This window comes from Nannospalax galili, unplaced genomic scaffold (assembly GCF_000622305.1).
Source record: "Nannospalax galili isolate Female #2095 unplaced genomic scaffold, S.galili_v1.0 scaffold1174, whole genome shotgun sequence".
Classification (NCBI taxonomy): domain Eukaryota; kingdom Metazoa; phylum Chordata; class Mammalia; order Rodentia; family Spalacidae; genus Nannospalax; species Nannospalax galili.
In genome coordinates this window covers 1115613-1132746 of record NW_008335361.1, presented here as the reverse complement: position 1 = coordinate 1132746, position 17134 = coordinate 1115613, and the positions used below count along the sequence as shown (strand labels likewise).

At 44.0% G+C, this 17134-nt stretch overlaps 1 protein-coding gene across 1 annotated transcript; it reads right to left on the bottom strand.

Moving 5' to 3' along the window:
- Positions 1-9751: 9751 nt before the first annotated feature.
- LOC103731650 (cystatin-S-like) lies at positions 9752-13437 on the bottom strand. The gene is made up of 3 exons (XM_008830028.1): positions 13186-13437; positions 10872-10976; positions 9752-9835 (listed from the first exon to the last, which is right to left on the bottom strand). Exons 1-3 carry the CDS (start codon positions 13435-13437, stop codon positions 9752-9754), a joined length of 441 nt encoding a protein of 146 aa, XP_008828250.1.
- Positions 13438-17134: the final 3697 nt, after the last annotated feature.

The following is a 17134-nucleotide window of genomic DNA, read 5'->3' as shown; positions in this document are numbered from 1 at the left end:
CACGCTGCCACTCGCTCCCTCCCGTTCTCTACATATCAGATGGTGCTGAAACCCGGGACATGGGGGGTAGGCTGGTTTAGGGGTCCACTAGGCAGCAGAGGTTGTCTCTCCATGCATCTGAACAGGGTCCTCGATGGTTGACAGGCGTTCGTATACATGTGAAGGGAAGGAAAGTATCAAAAAGCTGGCTGAGGATGAAGAAATATGGAAGGGACCGGAAGGTTCCACTACAAAGAAACTTGTAGACTTGCTGAGTGACGCAGAAGATAATGAGGACATGGAGAGATGGGACACAGAGAAAGAAGAAGTAGTGAGATGAGTAAGGTCAGAGATTATGTGGTGGAGGCAGCAACACTTGGGAGTGAAATCAAGGGCATTTAAAGGACAGCAATGCTGTCCCTGTGTTAGAAGATCTAGGGTTTCCCACACCACAGAAAGTTGTAAAGTTTTCTGAATTGCCTGAAAAAGTCCATTAATCCAACAACCCTTCAGTGGAAGGACCTCTTTTGCTTCTGCTTTCTGTTTGTTATCTTCAGGAAATCAATTGGCATACAGAGGCTGAGCCTTAAGAACCCAGAGAAGCTGGGCATGGTGGTGTGTGCCTTTAACCCCAGCACTTGGGAAGTATAGGCAGGCAAATCTCTGTGAGATCAAGGCCAGCATGGTCTACATAGTGAGTTCCAGGCTGAGAACTCACTGGGGCTACTGGGACATCCTGTAGAGAGAGAGAGAGAGAGAGAGAGAGAGAGAGAGAGAGAGAGAGTCCCAGAAGAACTCGGCACCTAAAGGGTGACCACAGGAACAGTGAGCATGAGAAGTGTCACCTTAGGGCTGACAGGGAATTTAACTAACTTGGTTAAAGTTCAGCATTTGTTTGGAGAAGCATGTAGGGAATATTTAAAGCATGAAGGTCCAGGTATCTCTTACACAAATTAAATCCATTTCTCAGACTGTCACAGTGTGTAGCTGTAACTCCCTGGTGACTGTATACACACTCAGCATATGAATGACTCTTCCCTGATTCAAGAGAGCCCAAGATAAGGCTAACTTCCAACGGACCTGGGAGTGTTACAGAATCAGCTATATAAGCCGCAGAGGAAAAGACTGACTTTTCACCTCAAGCCAAAGGCTGGGTGGGTAGGTAAGGGTGACTAGAAATGAATATGGTTGTTATTGGAGATGCTATTTCGCTCACAGCTTGTCAACTTTCCCAGTGCTGACCATTGAAATCAGACAGCAGAGTAGGATAGAGTAAAAAGGAATTACTGAGAAGATACTGTCTCCTGGTGCTTCCCCTCTAGAGTGGGCAGGAGACGAGTCTTTCATCTGCGTGTTGTTATGAGGCTGTGATCTAATCCCTGGCCACTGCTGCTGTCTGTGATGAGACAGCTTCCTCTGCATATGCCAACAGCAGAGCAGTCTCCCAGACCTCTCAGAGTCTGAAGAGCAGACTGCCAAGGCAGCTTTCAGGAAAGCAGGTGCTGTCATTAGATTCTATATCTGCAGTGATGGGGTACAGATAAAACGGGACACAATTCACCCCAAATAGCCAGGGATAAATGTCATAGGAAATATGAAAGATAACATATTTTATCCCCTGAAAGGATATGATAAAAGCGTGAAAATATCAAGTTAAAATGCATGCTAACAGGGGAGAAAGGTAAACATCAATCTGACCCAGCTGTGAGCTCTGCAAACTAAAATAATGCCTGGCCTATCAAGATATGCTCACTGGTATGGTAGTGGCATGAACATTATGTGGGAGTGACCAACCACTTTCTGACTGGATTTAAGCCCTGATCCTCGTGCCTGGTCATGTTAACTGGGCCAAAAACCCATGGCTGGCTAAGTCATATGGGAGAAACTAATACTATTGTTAGGGTTCCAAACAGCAGCAGTTTCCCCCCTCCCCAACAGGGACCTCACCTTGACCTTTGAAGTCAAGGGAAACAAACTCTGTTGAGAAGCAGCCTGCCTTTCCTCTGATCTCCAAAGACAGGATAAGCAGATTCTACCTGATAACCAGCAATTTTAGAAGCTGTTTTTCTCTTAAGAGGGAAAAAGTAAACACTTCCAGACCCTAATCCTACCTGCTTTTCCTGCTTCCCCCTCCCTGATTTCTCCCTCAAACATTCCCCCTTCTACACCCTAAAGCCCCCGTATATAAAGTCCCAGCTCACAGCCTGTGGGCTGACATCTTTCCCTTCTCTGCCCTTCGCTGATGTCTTTCCCTTCCTTGCCCTCCACTGACATCTTTCCCTTCCCTTACATCTTTCCCTTCCCTGACATCTTTCCCTGACATCTTTCCCTTCCCCAAGGGAAAGGTGCCCTGTGTGAAATAAAGCTGTATCCCGCTGAGAATTCCATCTGTGCCTCAGTGCCTCCTCCATCCATCCGCTCGTGCTCTCCACCGCTCTCTCCCAACATTTTTACCTGTCAACTATTATTCTGCTAAATGGACATAATTATAAACTGCCTCCTAAGTTCTTACTTTTATACCCGTAGATTAGTACATCTTTCAACCCTCATCAGAAAAACTTTTTTTATGCAGAAGATGGCTGTTAATACAGAGACCCACGATTGGCCAGTGTGCAGAGAACTGTGAACTGCTCAGCTCTAAAATGGACATCTATATCACACTCCTTCCCCTTAAGGCTCAGAAATCATTTTGGAAGAGGAGGTGGAAAGCTTGTAAGAATCAGAGATACTGGACCTAGGCACAGCCCCACAGCCCTTATCTTGCCCAGGTTCTGCTTAGGTCAAAGTTAAGTTCTTTATCTAAGTAGATGTCCATTAGCACTTCCCTAGGAAGAGGCCAACATCAAACTTCCCACTGGTGTAATAACTGCTGGACTGTAGGTATCAGTACACTAAGTCTCCCACCATGCTGAGTAACCACAGAGTCAATTCTGAAAAATGAATGGCCACACGTGGGGTTTTCCCTTCTCTCAACTCAAGGGCTTTTGCTAAACAAGTCAGGGTGAGAAGGCTGGCTTGTAGGACCAGAAAAAAGCAATGGTACAGGAATAAGGGCCTTGATCATGGTTCCCTGGGACAAGGTTTAGTACCTCACCCTGTGCTTCTCCACAGTCCTGAAAACATTGAAAACATCTTGTCATTGCTACTCAGAAGACAATAAATTGCAAGCAGGTCCTGAAAATCATTCTGCTAGAAGAAGAGTCCTGTGTGCTCTGTGGACGATAGTTTTGACAGCTCGTGAATGTATCTAGACAAACACCTGAGCTCCATAAAGATAGCAGATTATATGCATATGAACTTAACCACAGGACTGTAAGTGAATTCTGTTGACAGGATTGAGGAGAGAAATTGCTTCATGACCTGTAACCATCCTTGAGGGACCTCTATACAACTCATACTGAGTACCAGTCTACAAAGTCATGAAAACCTGAGTTGGATCCTTGGAATCTACATGTAGGAGAGAACTGACTCCCTAAATTTTTCTTCTGACCTCCACATGCACACTGTGGCATGTACACACACACACACATACACACCACACACATACACACACACACACACAAATACACATATAAATGTTTAAAATATTCTGAAAAGAAGTTAGGGAAAGTGTACTTCAAAGATGACTCCACGACAACAGCCCTATGCTGTTTTGTGTGTGTGTGTGTGTGTGAGAGAGAGAGAGAGAGAGAGAGAGAGAGACCAATTCAGTGGTAACAAACGTTCAATTTTATATTTTAAAAATGACCAGAACATTTTATCCTGTTTCAGGACTGGCAGAGCCACTCATAGTCCCCATGGATAGGATTTATTCAAACAGATGACCATAGACACTCTTCTTGCCTGGGTGTAGAGAGTCTCAAGGCCGTACTTTGCTGCCTGATGAGAAAGCAGAGTCTCAGACCACTTCTACATTCACATAGAGAAGGTGGAGGTGCCCCTGATGCTACAGACCCTGCCTGTTAGGTTAAACTTAGTCACGTGTGGACTTTTGAATCTTACGCTAAGTGCATCTGCACACTTCTTTGTGTATTTAATTTTAACAAAGAATCCTGCTACATCAACTTATCAAGAACCTTTCCCTTGATGTGTGATTACCCTGAATATCGGATCACCCTTGCTATCTGATGACGTGTGTCAAGGGGACCTCTTTAATAGCTTCAGGCACCAGAAGTGCTGAATCCTCCCTGCAAGAATAGTACCAACGCAATCATCTGGACCACTGGAGAGCAGAAAGGATCCAGACATCTCCTCGGTGAAGGTGTCCTCACAGTGAACAGACTCATATCTTCAAACCTCTGAGCTCTTTTGTAATTTACAGAGCAGAGTCTTTGGCATACTGGATTAGGAAAAGATGACTGTCACTGTCTCCCACTCCCCACATTCACCTTATTCTTCGTATGGCTTCTTGTTGCATTAAAGGAAAAAATCCATTCAAACAGCTAGAGAACCAATGTCAGATTCAGAAAATAATTTCACACAAATTCAGCTTAGTGAACCAATGAGTTGATCGGGGGCACTATGGGGACAATGATAACTTATGGGCATCTATACCATTAAATAAAAATCTCCCTCTGCCCAGTAACTGTTAATGAATTATATAACCTTGGGGAGAGGTGGAGAACCTTGTATCTCATGCACTGCCTCAGGAGCATCTGGTCAGTCCTTGATGTGCCTAGGGAGCCCTTTAGTGCCGCCACAGTGAAATATTACTGGACACTATCTTGTGAGGGTTTGCTGTGGGTATCCACAGATTACTGATTTCAAGATAGCAATGTCTATGCCATGCCCAGAAGAAACAGTTTGTTCTCAAGCTTCCTTCTGAGTTTTTAATGAATGATTCTAAGAATCCCCCAAAGGGAACCTCAGTTTCTCTGATAAAGCACCACTTGAGGGACAAATGTTTAAATACATGAGCCCATAGGAGGCATTTCAAATTTAAAGCACACAAGTTAATGAGCCACAAGATTGTTGATGTGGTTTTATTATAGTCAAAGAAAAATGAGATAGAAGCCCACCTGACTTGCCCACCTCTTCTCAAACTCATTGTTCCCATGCTTTGCTGCCACCTGGAGGATGTGTAGGAGACAGATCTGATGGGGACAGATCTGCTGATGGAGACAGATCTGCTGATGGAAAGCTCTGCTGATGGAGACAGCCCTTCTCTCACCTGCCAGCTCTAGGGCCTAAATCTCTCCTCAAACACTCAGTTCTATTGCTTCAACCATGTATGTGCTGGGATTGCTCCAGTTTTGATATATGGTGGTCACTGTAAGTTTTCTTTCTTGAAGATTGTAGGTACTGATTTCCAATGCAGCTTGCAATATTCATCTTTTAAATTGAATCAAGCCTAGTTTGACTATAATTTCTGGCATATTTATTTCTATTTCCCAGATCCTAGAATAAAGGAGGATTACTATGAGTCCTCTAAAATTTTTTTTCTAATGAAATTTCACATTTGTATATTATGATTTCATTTTTCAAATAACAAATCTTTTTTTCAGTCCATGGATAGATCTTTTGGCTCTGCTCCCTCATGTGTATAATATATGGAATTTGATCAGTATTTTCTTATATTCTATTCCCATACTTTAGGCCTTTTAAATATAAACTGGCCCTTTTAATATTCACTGTGATTAATTTGGCGCTCTCTCCTTGGCATCAAATGTTAGCCATACTATGAACTTGTGGCTTAGAAGTGTGAAGCAATCATTAGATAACGTCCTTCAGTAGATCCCGCGTTCATACTCGTTCAGCTCCGCACTGTCACCATGGCCTCCTCATTGTCATTTGCAGGCTCTTCAGTTCTAAGAGCAAACTCACTTGACTTTCAGTTATCAAGAGGTGGAAGTTAGACAAATGCTATTAAGTATCCCACCATGCCACGTCTGAGTGGATGAAACTTTTCAAGGAGTTATCGCCTGAAAATATAAATACTAAAAAGCCTTAGTGCAGATGCCTAAAACTGATGGTGGGTAGCTCCATCTTCCCTCTGAATGTTCATTACACAGTGTTATTCTAGTATATCCAGAAGTTATCGTTGGATGTCTTTGCACACAAAAATGAATTTTTCACTCCACATACCAGGTCCTGGGTATGGAAATTTCTCTTAAATCATGATTCAATAAATAATTATTTTGATTATGGCTAATGTTCTAATTGCCCATGTTTCTCTCTTGAGGGACCTATTTGAAGTGTATTTTCTCTACTACATTTTCTCCTATGGATTATATGTGTTTATCCATGTTTCATGTATTCTCCCATGACTTCTGTGCAGCCCCTTCCCCATCAGTGAAATTACTTCCTGTAATTCAATGCATGTTCTCTGCCATGCCAATGGTCTTTTGATCGAGGGATTAATTTTTTCATTTTAATTGAATGTTTTGAATTCCATACAATATATTTTTATTGTATTTAGATCCCCTCTCCTATCTGTACCCTCCCCTTCAGACCCCTTGCCAGATTTCATATATATATATATACACATATATATCACTGTATCACTATATCTATCTATCTATTTGTCTGTCTATCATCTATCTATCTATCTATCTATCTATCTATCTATCTATCTATCTATCTATCTATCTATCTATCTCTATCATCTATCTATCTGTCATCTATCTATCTATCATTATCTATAATCTATCTATCTATCTATCTATCATCTATCTATCTATCATCTATCTATCTTTCATCTATCATCTATCAAGGCCTAATGAGTCAAATTTGTGTTTCCAAATGCCCTTAGGTGTGGATTCATCCACTGGAGACTGGTTAACTTATGCAGTGTCACACCATTAAAGAAAATTGACTCTCCCTCTCCTATCAGCCTACAGCTGGCCAATGTGTAGAGAATAAGAGACTCATCTCTGAACAGACACCTATATCAAATCTCTGCTACCCAAGGCTCAGGAACCATTGCAGAAGAGGGGGCAGAGAGATTGCAAGAGCCAGAGGTGGTAGATGACCACCAGGAAACAGAGTTTTCCAAACAGCTAGGCAGTTACTCAAATGAACTCAGCAATGGTGTTAGCAGGGACGAAACCCACGAAAGCGTGGACCAGACAAAAATCCCAGCACGCAAGTGAAGAAGTGAGTAAGAAGCTGTAGCCCTAGATGAGAAACTATTATTTGCTTTTTAAAATCTTCATTGGAACAAGGTTATTTTCAACTCATTGCATCCTTTTGCCACTCGTCCTTCTCTTGTCTTTTCACAACATCTGCTGTCTTTTCATCTCAGGCTCTTTTCATCTCAGGCTCTTTTCATCTCCTTGGCTCTCTGCTTAGAGTGTGTATGTCCCAGTCTATTGACATGCCAGCTTGAAGTTGCCAGTTTTCTACACAAACTTCAGTAATGCCCCCTTGCTCTGAATGTCTGCTGTTTGATCTCTTGTCTCTGGATTTGATGTGTGTTTTCTTGTGGCAGAAATGGGGAGCAGAGAGAACTCTGTCTTTTCTGTCTTTGCTCATCTTCAGTGGTATATATCTATCCTTATGATTCTTTGAAACTGTGGACCCTAGGACCCAAGATGGAGCTTGTTGACTCACAGGTCTCAGAGTGTCACGAGCCTCTATCTGGAAGGAGAGTAAGGGAGGGGCTGTGAGGACAGGCAATTTAGGACTGTGGCTTCCTAGTTATGAGGCACTAAGGTGTCCCTTTTCTATGGAACCATGGTGATGTGATGTAACGGTGATATTAATTAAAATGTTCTCCTTGGAAATAAAAGAAAATGGGCTTTACATTAGTCCATTCAGGTTAAAATGTTGCATCTCTCCATGAAGCTTCACACAGGATTTGTGTTATATCAAAGCAAAGAAGGGCTGGAAGCATCTGTCTGGTCACTGCAGCCCAGGATGTCCAGGTGAGTATTGCCTGGCTCTGGGTTGTCACCCTCTCTTAGATTCTGGTAGGTATTTTTCTTATCAGTTACACGAACACATTTTCACTCTGTATTTCACTCATGTGCCTAAACCTTTCCTGGCCAGAAGGGGACAGGACTCCAAGAATCATCACATATGGAGCCCCTGGGGATCTTCGGAGTATGGTGGTTATGCCCATTAGGTCACTTGTGCATAAGTGAGTGAGTAGATGACCACCAGGAAACAGAGTTTTCCAAACAGCTAGGCAGTTACTCAAATGAACTCAGCAATGGTGTTAGCAGGGACGAAACCCACGAAAGCGTGGACCAGACAAAAATCCCAGCACGCAAGTGAAGAAGTGAGTAAGAAGCTGTAGCCCTAGATGAGAAACTATTATTTGCTTTTTAAAATCTTCATTGGAACAAGGTTATTTTCAACTCATTGCATCCTTTTGCCACTCGTCCTTCTCTTGTCTTTTCACAACATCTGCTGTCTTTTCATCTCAGGCTCTTTTCATCTCAGGCTCTTTTCATCTCCTTGGCTCTCTGCTTAGAGTGTGTATGTCCCAGTCTATTGACATGCCAGCTTGAAGTTGCCAGTTTTCTACACAAACTTCAGTAATGCCCCCTTGCTCTGAATGTCTGCTGTTTGATCTCTTGTCTCTGGATTTGATGTGTGTTTTCTTGTGGCAGAAATGGGGAGCAGAGAGAACTCTGTCTTTTCTGTCTTTGCTCATCTTCAGTGGTATATATCTATCCTTATGATTCTTTGAAACTGTGGACCCTAGGACCCAAGATGGAGCTTGTTGACTCACAGGTCTCAGAGTGTCACGAGCCTCTATCTGGAAGGAGAGTAAGGGAGGGGCTGTGAGGACAGGCAATTTAGGACTGTGGCTTCCTAGTTATGAGGCACTAAGGTGTCCCTTTTCTATGGAACCATGGTGATGTGATGTAACGGTGATATTAATTAAAATGTTCTCCTTGGAAATAAAAGAAAATGGGCTTTACATTAGTCCATTCAGGTTAAAATGTTGCATCTCTCCATGAAGCTTCACACAGGATTTGTGTTATATCAAAGCAAAGAAGGGCTGGAAGCATCTGTCTGGTCACTGCAGCCCAGGATGTCCAGGTGAGTATTGCCTGGCTCTGGGTTGTCACCCTCTCTTAGATTCTGGTAGGTATTTTTCTTATCAGTTACACGAACACATTTTCACTCTGTATTTCACTCATGTGCCTAAACCTTTCCTGGCCAGAAGGGGACAGGACTCCAAGAATCATCACATATGGAGCCCCTGGGGATCTTCGGAGTATGGTGGTTATGCCCATTAGGTCACTTGTGCATAAGTGAGTGAGTGATTCCCCCTAGCCAGCAATGCCATCATCTCCCCATCCCAATGTCGAATTCCTTTCCAAGCAGCCAAAGTTCCAGAGCAGCAGCTGAGGCCCCTGCTGACCCTGAAGGGACCCTCCCTGGGAGCCTCTGCAGCTGCACAACGAGTTCCCAGCCCCTCTCTACTCTTTATCTCCCAGCTAACACAAAAGTCAACAGGGCTTACCCCCATCTCTGCAAATGTGGATGTTATTTCTCAGCTCCCATCTTTTCCATTCCACCTCCTCACACATCAGGAGACAGTAACAACTCAGAAGAAGCCAGTGAAACTCTTTTATTGAGCAAGGAGTAAACAGTGTATGTGGGCAATGCACTAGTGCATTTCAAAAGCAAGAAGTAAGGAACATGAGACAGGGTCTCAAATGTGAGAAACCACTCTCGGCAGCCTTCTGTACTGGATTCCTGGTTCTAGCAAACAGATACATCCCCCAGAGCAGGGGCAGCCATTTGAGTGATGAGATGCTATAGAAGAGGATGTACAAGCAAAGACCAGTTAGCACAGCACAGCGTGGGAGAACCCTCAGACACTGTGACAGTTGGAGCTTGTCAGGGTCTTCTGGTTCAACCAGTGCACAAAATAGATGCGGAAGGAGCAAAACTCCCTCTGCAAAAGCAAAGAGAGAAGATTAATCAGTGTGGGTTACAGATAAAAGGAAGTTTCCTGGCCTAATATGTCAGTGTGGAACTGATGCAGGTGAGACACGTATCCAAAGACTCTGCCAAGTTCTAGGACAGAGTCTGATTCTGCAGTGTCTGCTTATATCCTGATCACTGTTGCCAGTCCACCAGATGGCTTCTGTATCCGTTCTAGGATCACAACATGTCTCATCTTTCTGTCACAGCACAGCTTTATATGGAGCAGCTTGTGCAAATGCAGGACCCTCAGTGGTCATGGCAGTGAAGTGGATGCAGGATCTCAAGTCCCCCCACCTCCCATACCTGGGACAGTACAAAGACAGGCACAGAGGGAAGACTCAGGGGCATGGGGCACATCCCTGGAAGGGAAAAGAGCACCAAGGAATTACTTGCAGTTCTCCTGAGAGCCATGGCATCTCAAGAATAGCCCTGTCCTGGGAAAGGCTAGCATTTGAAGCAAGGGGAAGCACTGGAAGGCTCAAGTCATTTCACCGTGTACTGAACAGGGGGCCCAGGTTGGGATTGAAAGGTTTTATTCTCTCCAGACAGCAATCCCGAAGCTGCCTCTTCCAGTCCAGCAGGCAATACCCCTATTAGCACTCAGAGTTAATCTCTGAGTACTCCATTTCTCAGTTAAACCTACCGAACAATTCAAAGTAATCATCTGTGCACATACACTGTCCCCCAGGGCTGCATATACTCACATATACTCCTCACCCATGCACATCTATTCGTAAATAACCACTCTTCCCTCACACATGTACACAATTATTCACCTCCTCAGATGGCCATATGTCACATATGTGCCTTTCCAAATTTGCCCAAATGCAGACTCACACACTCTCTCACGCACACATGCATATATACACTTGCACAACCTTTTCCTCACTTGCTCCCACAACTGCACACATTTTCCTGAGCTTGCTCCTAGATGCACATGTGCAAATTCACAAACTTGCATATGCCTTTGGCTGACAGGTGCCTATCCTACGCAGTGTGCATACCTCTTGCTGCTCATTGATGGGACAGTTGGTCAAATCAGACTGAGTCTTCAGACATGTGGTTTGGCTTAGCACCACATCAAAGTAGTAGTTAATTCCAGCCACAAGCTACAGAGAGAAAAGCAGGCTTCACTTAACACACTCGAGTGAAGTTCACATGCATGCAGTTATTTTACATTGCAATTAGTATGTTCAACTGGGAGTCATGCATGTCCACATTCATAAGCCACCAGAAATATCACCCACAGCATACATAAAACTCCTTTTCAAAAGGGGTGGTCACAGGTCCTGTTTAAAACTTGTTCCCTTCTAAGCAACTCTGACAAAGAGTCTTGTGCTGTCAAGTAAGCAAGGTAGAATAGAGAAGTCAGAGAGCATCAATAGACTCAGGGAGAGAAGCCAGCTCTGGGGAGCCAGCCAGAATGGAGGCAATAAACATTTCTGTTCAGGAGTACTGGGCTAGTCTGAACTTGTGAAGTCTCTGGGCTGCAGCACAGGACTAGTTCAAGCCTGTTGATTGCAGCTCAGGAGGAAGAGGCACTGATCCACTCTATAAAGTCTGCAGGATGATGACTGACCTTCAGTTGAATTCTATTCATAAAACCCACAGAGAAGCATTACTTCCATTTACCAGATGCCTTCTCTCACTAGATAGGAGGATATGGGTCGCTTCACAACCCCAAACAAAGATAGAGTTCTACTGCCTCTCCCTTCAGTGTGACTGTTTATAGGACCAGCCTTCAGTTATGTCACTCATCTGTCTGTCTAACATTTTTAATTAAAGAATAGAATCAAACTCTTTCTGACACAGGGAATCATACACCCAACTTGTTAGAACTGTGACGCATATGGTGAGAGACCAGGGGACAGGGCTTCTAGATCTTTCCCTAGGGTACCAAGAATGAGGCTCATGAGTCATCTGGTATCAAGTCTCCCATGTGTAAAATGAGACTTACCTATCCAACGATGAATGGTGCTCTAAAATTCTGTAATAGTTTTCTCATCACTGATTGAAGCATTTTATGCATGAAAATTCTTTATATTGGTGAGTTTCAGAGGTGTCAGTCCATCGTGGCAGGGAAGGTGGGTGTGGGAAAGCAGAGATGCTCACATCAGGATAGACAGGAAGCATAGAGAAGTATGTACCACAAGGGACCAGGGCAAGGTATCGCCTCAAGCACAGGTTCCCACTGACCTATTTCTCTAACTAGGGCCCAACACTGACCTCTCCTTACCCCTTGATAATTATATTATGTTTGTGTCAGATTCCTTCTGACCCAATCAGCTCTGTAAAAGCCATCACACATACCCACTGATTGGTTTCCAGAGATGATTAGGTCACGAGAGCTCCTGTACTGGGATGAAGATCTGCTAGTCTCAATCCTAACCTTTCTTCAAGCTTTATCCTGGAGCCTAGTAGTCCTTGATATTGGCTATTAGCCCCTTCTCCTGGCAATGATCTACTTTATCTGTTGAGGGCTGATTCCACACTGCTGAGGCTAAGCAGAGTCCAGGGTGGTACTCTCTACCAAGTGGACACTGAGTGCCCAGACTTTTATCCAAGGTTTAATGTCTCAGAGTGGTGACACCAGTCCCTTGAGGCTGCTTCCAGAGATATACCGGGCCTACCATGCCAAAGCAAGCAAGGCTTTTTAGAGCAGCTAAATGGTACTTTCTAAGAAGACTCATGAGGAGACAGAGCTGGTAACCTGCATCCAACTTTGAGGAACCATCAAAGAAACAACCAAACAACCAAAAACCAAAAACCAAAAAACAAAACCCCTAAAAAACCAGACTAAGCACCAGCCTTGTGTAGTCCTGTATCCTGAACTATGAGGAGTTCTAAGAAATGTGTCCCTAGTGATTTCACTATGGCACATCATAAAGCACATTTAAAAACTAAGATAGATAGAACATTAATGGGCTATAATCATCTTAGATGACCACTGTTGTACTCCACAGTCCATGGTAGAGTGACCAGTCCATGTTGAAGGACCCAGCCTCTATCTGGCTGGGGCTGGGAGACAGAAGTAAGGAACAGGTATGCACCTACTTGCAGCACGCTTTCAGGTTCCAGGCCAAGCCCCCAACTGGAAATGATTTGAGTAGAGAAAATACCATCATGGGTAAAAACTCACACAGAGTTGCCAGGGGACAGAAAACCCCTAAGGACAAGGTTTAGTGAGGGCCAAGAGTGTCCTGTGCCGTTAGCAGTACCTCAGGTCACTGGTTGGGAAATGCAAGGAGTGAAGGCTGGACTAAGAATGCAGGTATGGCCCTCCAAGTGACACTCTCCCTAAAGCCAAGGGAAACGCACCTGCTCTTGGGCCTGCACAACTTCCACCACTTTGCTCAGGTACAAGTCATTTTTCCTCCCATTGTACTCGCTGATAGCGAAGTCCAATGCCTCCTTCACATCCTTCTGTTGGATATTGGCTTCCCTCAGGCCGCCCGCCAATGGCAGGTCTTCAGAGGGGTCGATGTCAGCCACCACTGGGCCCAGGTTCAAGTTCAGAGTCAGGGCTAGGGAGGCCATCAGGAGCAGGGGAGAATGGAACCGGTAGGCCATGGCGTTCTTAGAGATGGTGCTGGAACCAGGCTAGGAACTGATGCTGCTGGGACCCTGGATTTGTGAGTACAGCCTGAAAAGCTGCTGCCCTTTTGTCCTGCTCTTACATCCTGTGTGGGCTCCTTGCCAGGCCCTGCCTATGCCTTGGCCTTTCTTTTCCTGTCCCTCCCCTCCATGCTTCCTCCTGTCCGCACTCCGGCCCTCCTGGCCGCCAGATCTGACTCTGTCCCTTTCAGCTCATCTCTAGGGGCATCTTCCCCCCTTTCGGCCCCTCTGCGTCTCCCCTCCTTTCTCACCTGTCACGACTCCATTCTGTTCACTCTACCTTGTTTGCAGATCCTGTCCCTCCCATTCTTTGCTCTCCTACATTTGGTCTTTCTGGTTTCCAAAACATGTTATATCTTTCTGTACCTGGAAAAACCTGTAAAAAACTGAGCTCTTACTGCCCCTGAAACTTTTAACTCTTGGTTTGCTAGAAGGGTAGAGGTACCTGGAATCCCTCCCTTCTCCCCGAAGGGATGGGCTCCTGGAACACTCGTTTATTGACTCCTGTCATTTCCTGGGAAACTTCTTTGCCAAACCTTGTGAAATAACCTTTACCTGGGAAATAGCAGATGTTCTAATTTCAGCACTCATTAGCACCAGTCGTTACGTTCAGCACACGAAGCTTTCTGAGGGTTTCTTTCTCGACTAGACCATCTGGAAACAGCCTGATGAGGGACTCTGGATAGACCACTGCAGCATGCTGCATGGAAGAAATGACAAGTACCCATGTGTTCTTTTAACAGTAGACAATAAACAATAAAGAAATAGGTGGAATATTTTCAATACCATCTTTTATTTATTTTACCATATCTAATGTTATTTCAACATATAGGAATAATTTTTAAAGAAGTAGCTTTCATTCTTTAGTATGTATACAGTAACTCTTTAGAGTCTCTGGATATTTGTAATAGTTAAGGCAGATGTCCATTTAGCCTGGCCCTGGGCCCCCTACTTCACACCTACCTGTGCTGGACGCTGCTGTGCTTCAAAACCAAGCTTCAGGGTGTGGTGTGCTGCACGGGTAGGAGGTGATCAATTATTAAGATCAGGAAATTATAGTTGCTGCTTTGAAAGGGAGATATAAGGCGTGAGAGGTGCCACCCAACACTTGTCAGAATATCTTTTGGGGACCTAAAAGAATAAGGGGTTCTTTCCAAACCAGAGAACCAGAGCCCCAGAGCCAGTGCAAAGACCATGAGGTAGAATTTGCTTGCCTGTTCTCAGACAGGAGCACTGGAGGGTGTTTGAGCAGGGAGTGGATATGACAGTGAGTCCGTTTCAGCAGCTTGTGGATGGATATTTTATAAAGAAGTGGGTGTGCAGGGAGACCCCTGTCAGGTATAGAGAGGTTGGGCAGCCGAGGAATATGTTGAAGCCCAAGGTCTGCTCTTGATGCTTCCCCTCAGGGAGCACATCGGATAAATAACAGTAATTAAAAATAAACACCAGGTCAGTTCCAATTCCATTGCTCCTAGTCCTGTGTTCGAATTATGTCCTGTCTTCAGCAACAGGGTCTTACCTTCAAGTTCTGGGAGGCAATCAAGGGCTGTGGCAATAGCCTGTGGTATTTTGGGAGTCTCTTGGACTACTCTGACCAACAACTCGAAGGGAGGTTTCTCCTGTCTGGCACCGTGTTCTTGTTATATAACTTTCAAGTACACACATGCACTCATGTTCAGATATTGTATGTGTATTTGTCAGTAGGTTTTTGAGCTAATACTTTTCCCTCTGTTTTTTCATACCACTTAAACTTTATTTACTTCTTCTCTCTCCCTATGTAACCTCTCTCTTCCTTCCTCATTAAAGTACTCCCATTTCTCCCATTTCCCCTTGGTAATACCTGACTCCTTTGATCCTCCTTTTCTTGAGCTCCTTCTTCCCCTTTACCCTCATGGTTCCTTGTATAGCCTTCCCTCCTCCCTTCCCAGTTCAATACCCCAGTTCCCCATTTCCCCTTGGTAACATCTGTTTCCTATTCTCCCCTTCTCTTGGGCTCTTTCCTTTTCTCCATTGTTCCTTTCTACCATATGAGCTCGTTAGTCCATTCCTTGGCACATATTGGAGGAAAGATAACATCTTCAACAAATGGTGTTGGCAAAACTGGATCTCCAACTGTAGATGAATGAAATTAGACCCTTATCTTTGCCCTTGCACAAAAGTCAACTCAAGATAGAACAAAGACCTCAATGTGAAACCTGAAACTCTGAAACTATTAGAAGAAAATATAGGCAGTACCCTATAAGATATAGGTATAGGAGAGGACTTTCTGAATCGGATATCAGTTGCTTAGGAATTAAGGTCAACAATCAACAAGTGGGACCTCATTAAACTAAAAAGCTCTGTTCAGCAAAAGAAGCAACCAAGGAAGTGAAGAGGAAACCTGTTGCAGTCCAGCTGTGGGGGCTCCTAAAACCCTGAATAGGAAGGGTAGGGGATTAAGTAGAAAAGACGCAGGCGCAGAAACAGCTGGGATCAAGATCTGCAGGCTGATGACCATTCCTCAAAAGAGCAAAAAAATCTACTATAGAAATATAGCACAAAACCACAAGTTCCTTTGAACCACCCAGTTTCAATAATCCCAGTTTCATTAATCACACATGCTTGCATTAGCAGTAGCCAAGCAGAACTTCTAAGACAAAGGCATGTGCCTAGGAGCAGCTTCATTTATCATGTGTAAGTGTATAAACAGCACCCAAGCACAGCTACTAAGAGAAAGACATGCTCCTGGAGACTGACTATCAGAGAGTGACCTATACAGGCTCAGCCCCAGTCAGCTAGGACAGGCCTTGCCAATATCCCCTTAGCTGCTCTCCAGGGACGAAACTGCTTGAACCTTGACCCTGGGTGAGCCAGGATAGGCTTTGCCAATATCCCATTAGCTGCTCTCTGGTCAGGGGGGAAAGGGCGTCAGGCAGCCTGCACCTGGCAGCCCTGAATATTCAGCTCCCAACAGAAACGCAGAGTGTGAGAAAAATTCTCACCAGCTACACATCTGATAAAGAAATAATATCCAGAATATACAAATAACTCAAAAAAACAAAGAATCAAGAAAAGAAATAACCCAATTAAAAGATGGGCTATGGATCTGAACAGAGAGTTCTCAAAAGAAGAAATAAAAATGTCCAAGAAACACATTAAAAAGTGTTCAACACACTTAGTAATTACAGAAATGCAAATCAAAACCACCTTAAAATTTCATCTTACCTCAGTCAGACTGGCTAATATCAAGAGAACAAATGACACCAAATGCTGGTGAGGATGTGGAGAAAGGGGAATGTTCATTCCCTGTTGATGGGATTGCAAACTCATGCAACCACTATAGAAAGCAGTCTGGAGAACTCTTTAAAAACTAAAAATTAATCTACCATATGGTCCAGTTATACCACTCCTTGGCATTTACCCAAAGGTCTCAGCCTACTGTAGAGATACTTGTACATCCATTTTTTTTATTGTTGCCCTTTTCATAATAGCTAAGAGATGGAAACAACCTAAGTGCCCCTCAACTGATGAATAGATGATAATGAAGTACATTTATACAACGGAATTCTACTTAGTGGCAAAGAAAGATGAAATCATGAAATTTGCAGGTGGAGCTAGAAACTGTTATACTGGGTGAAGTAACACAGACCCCGAAAAACAAGCGACATATGTT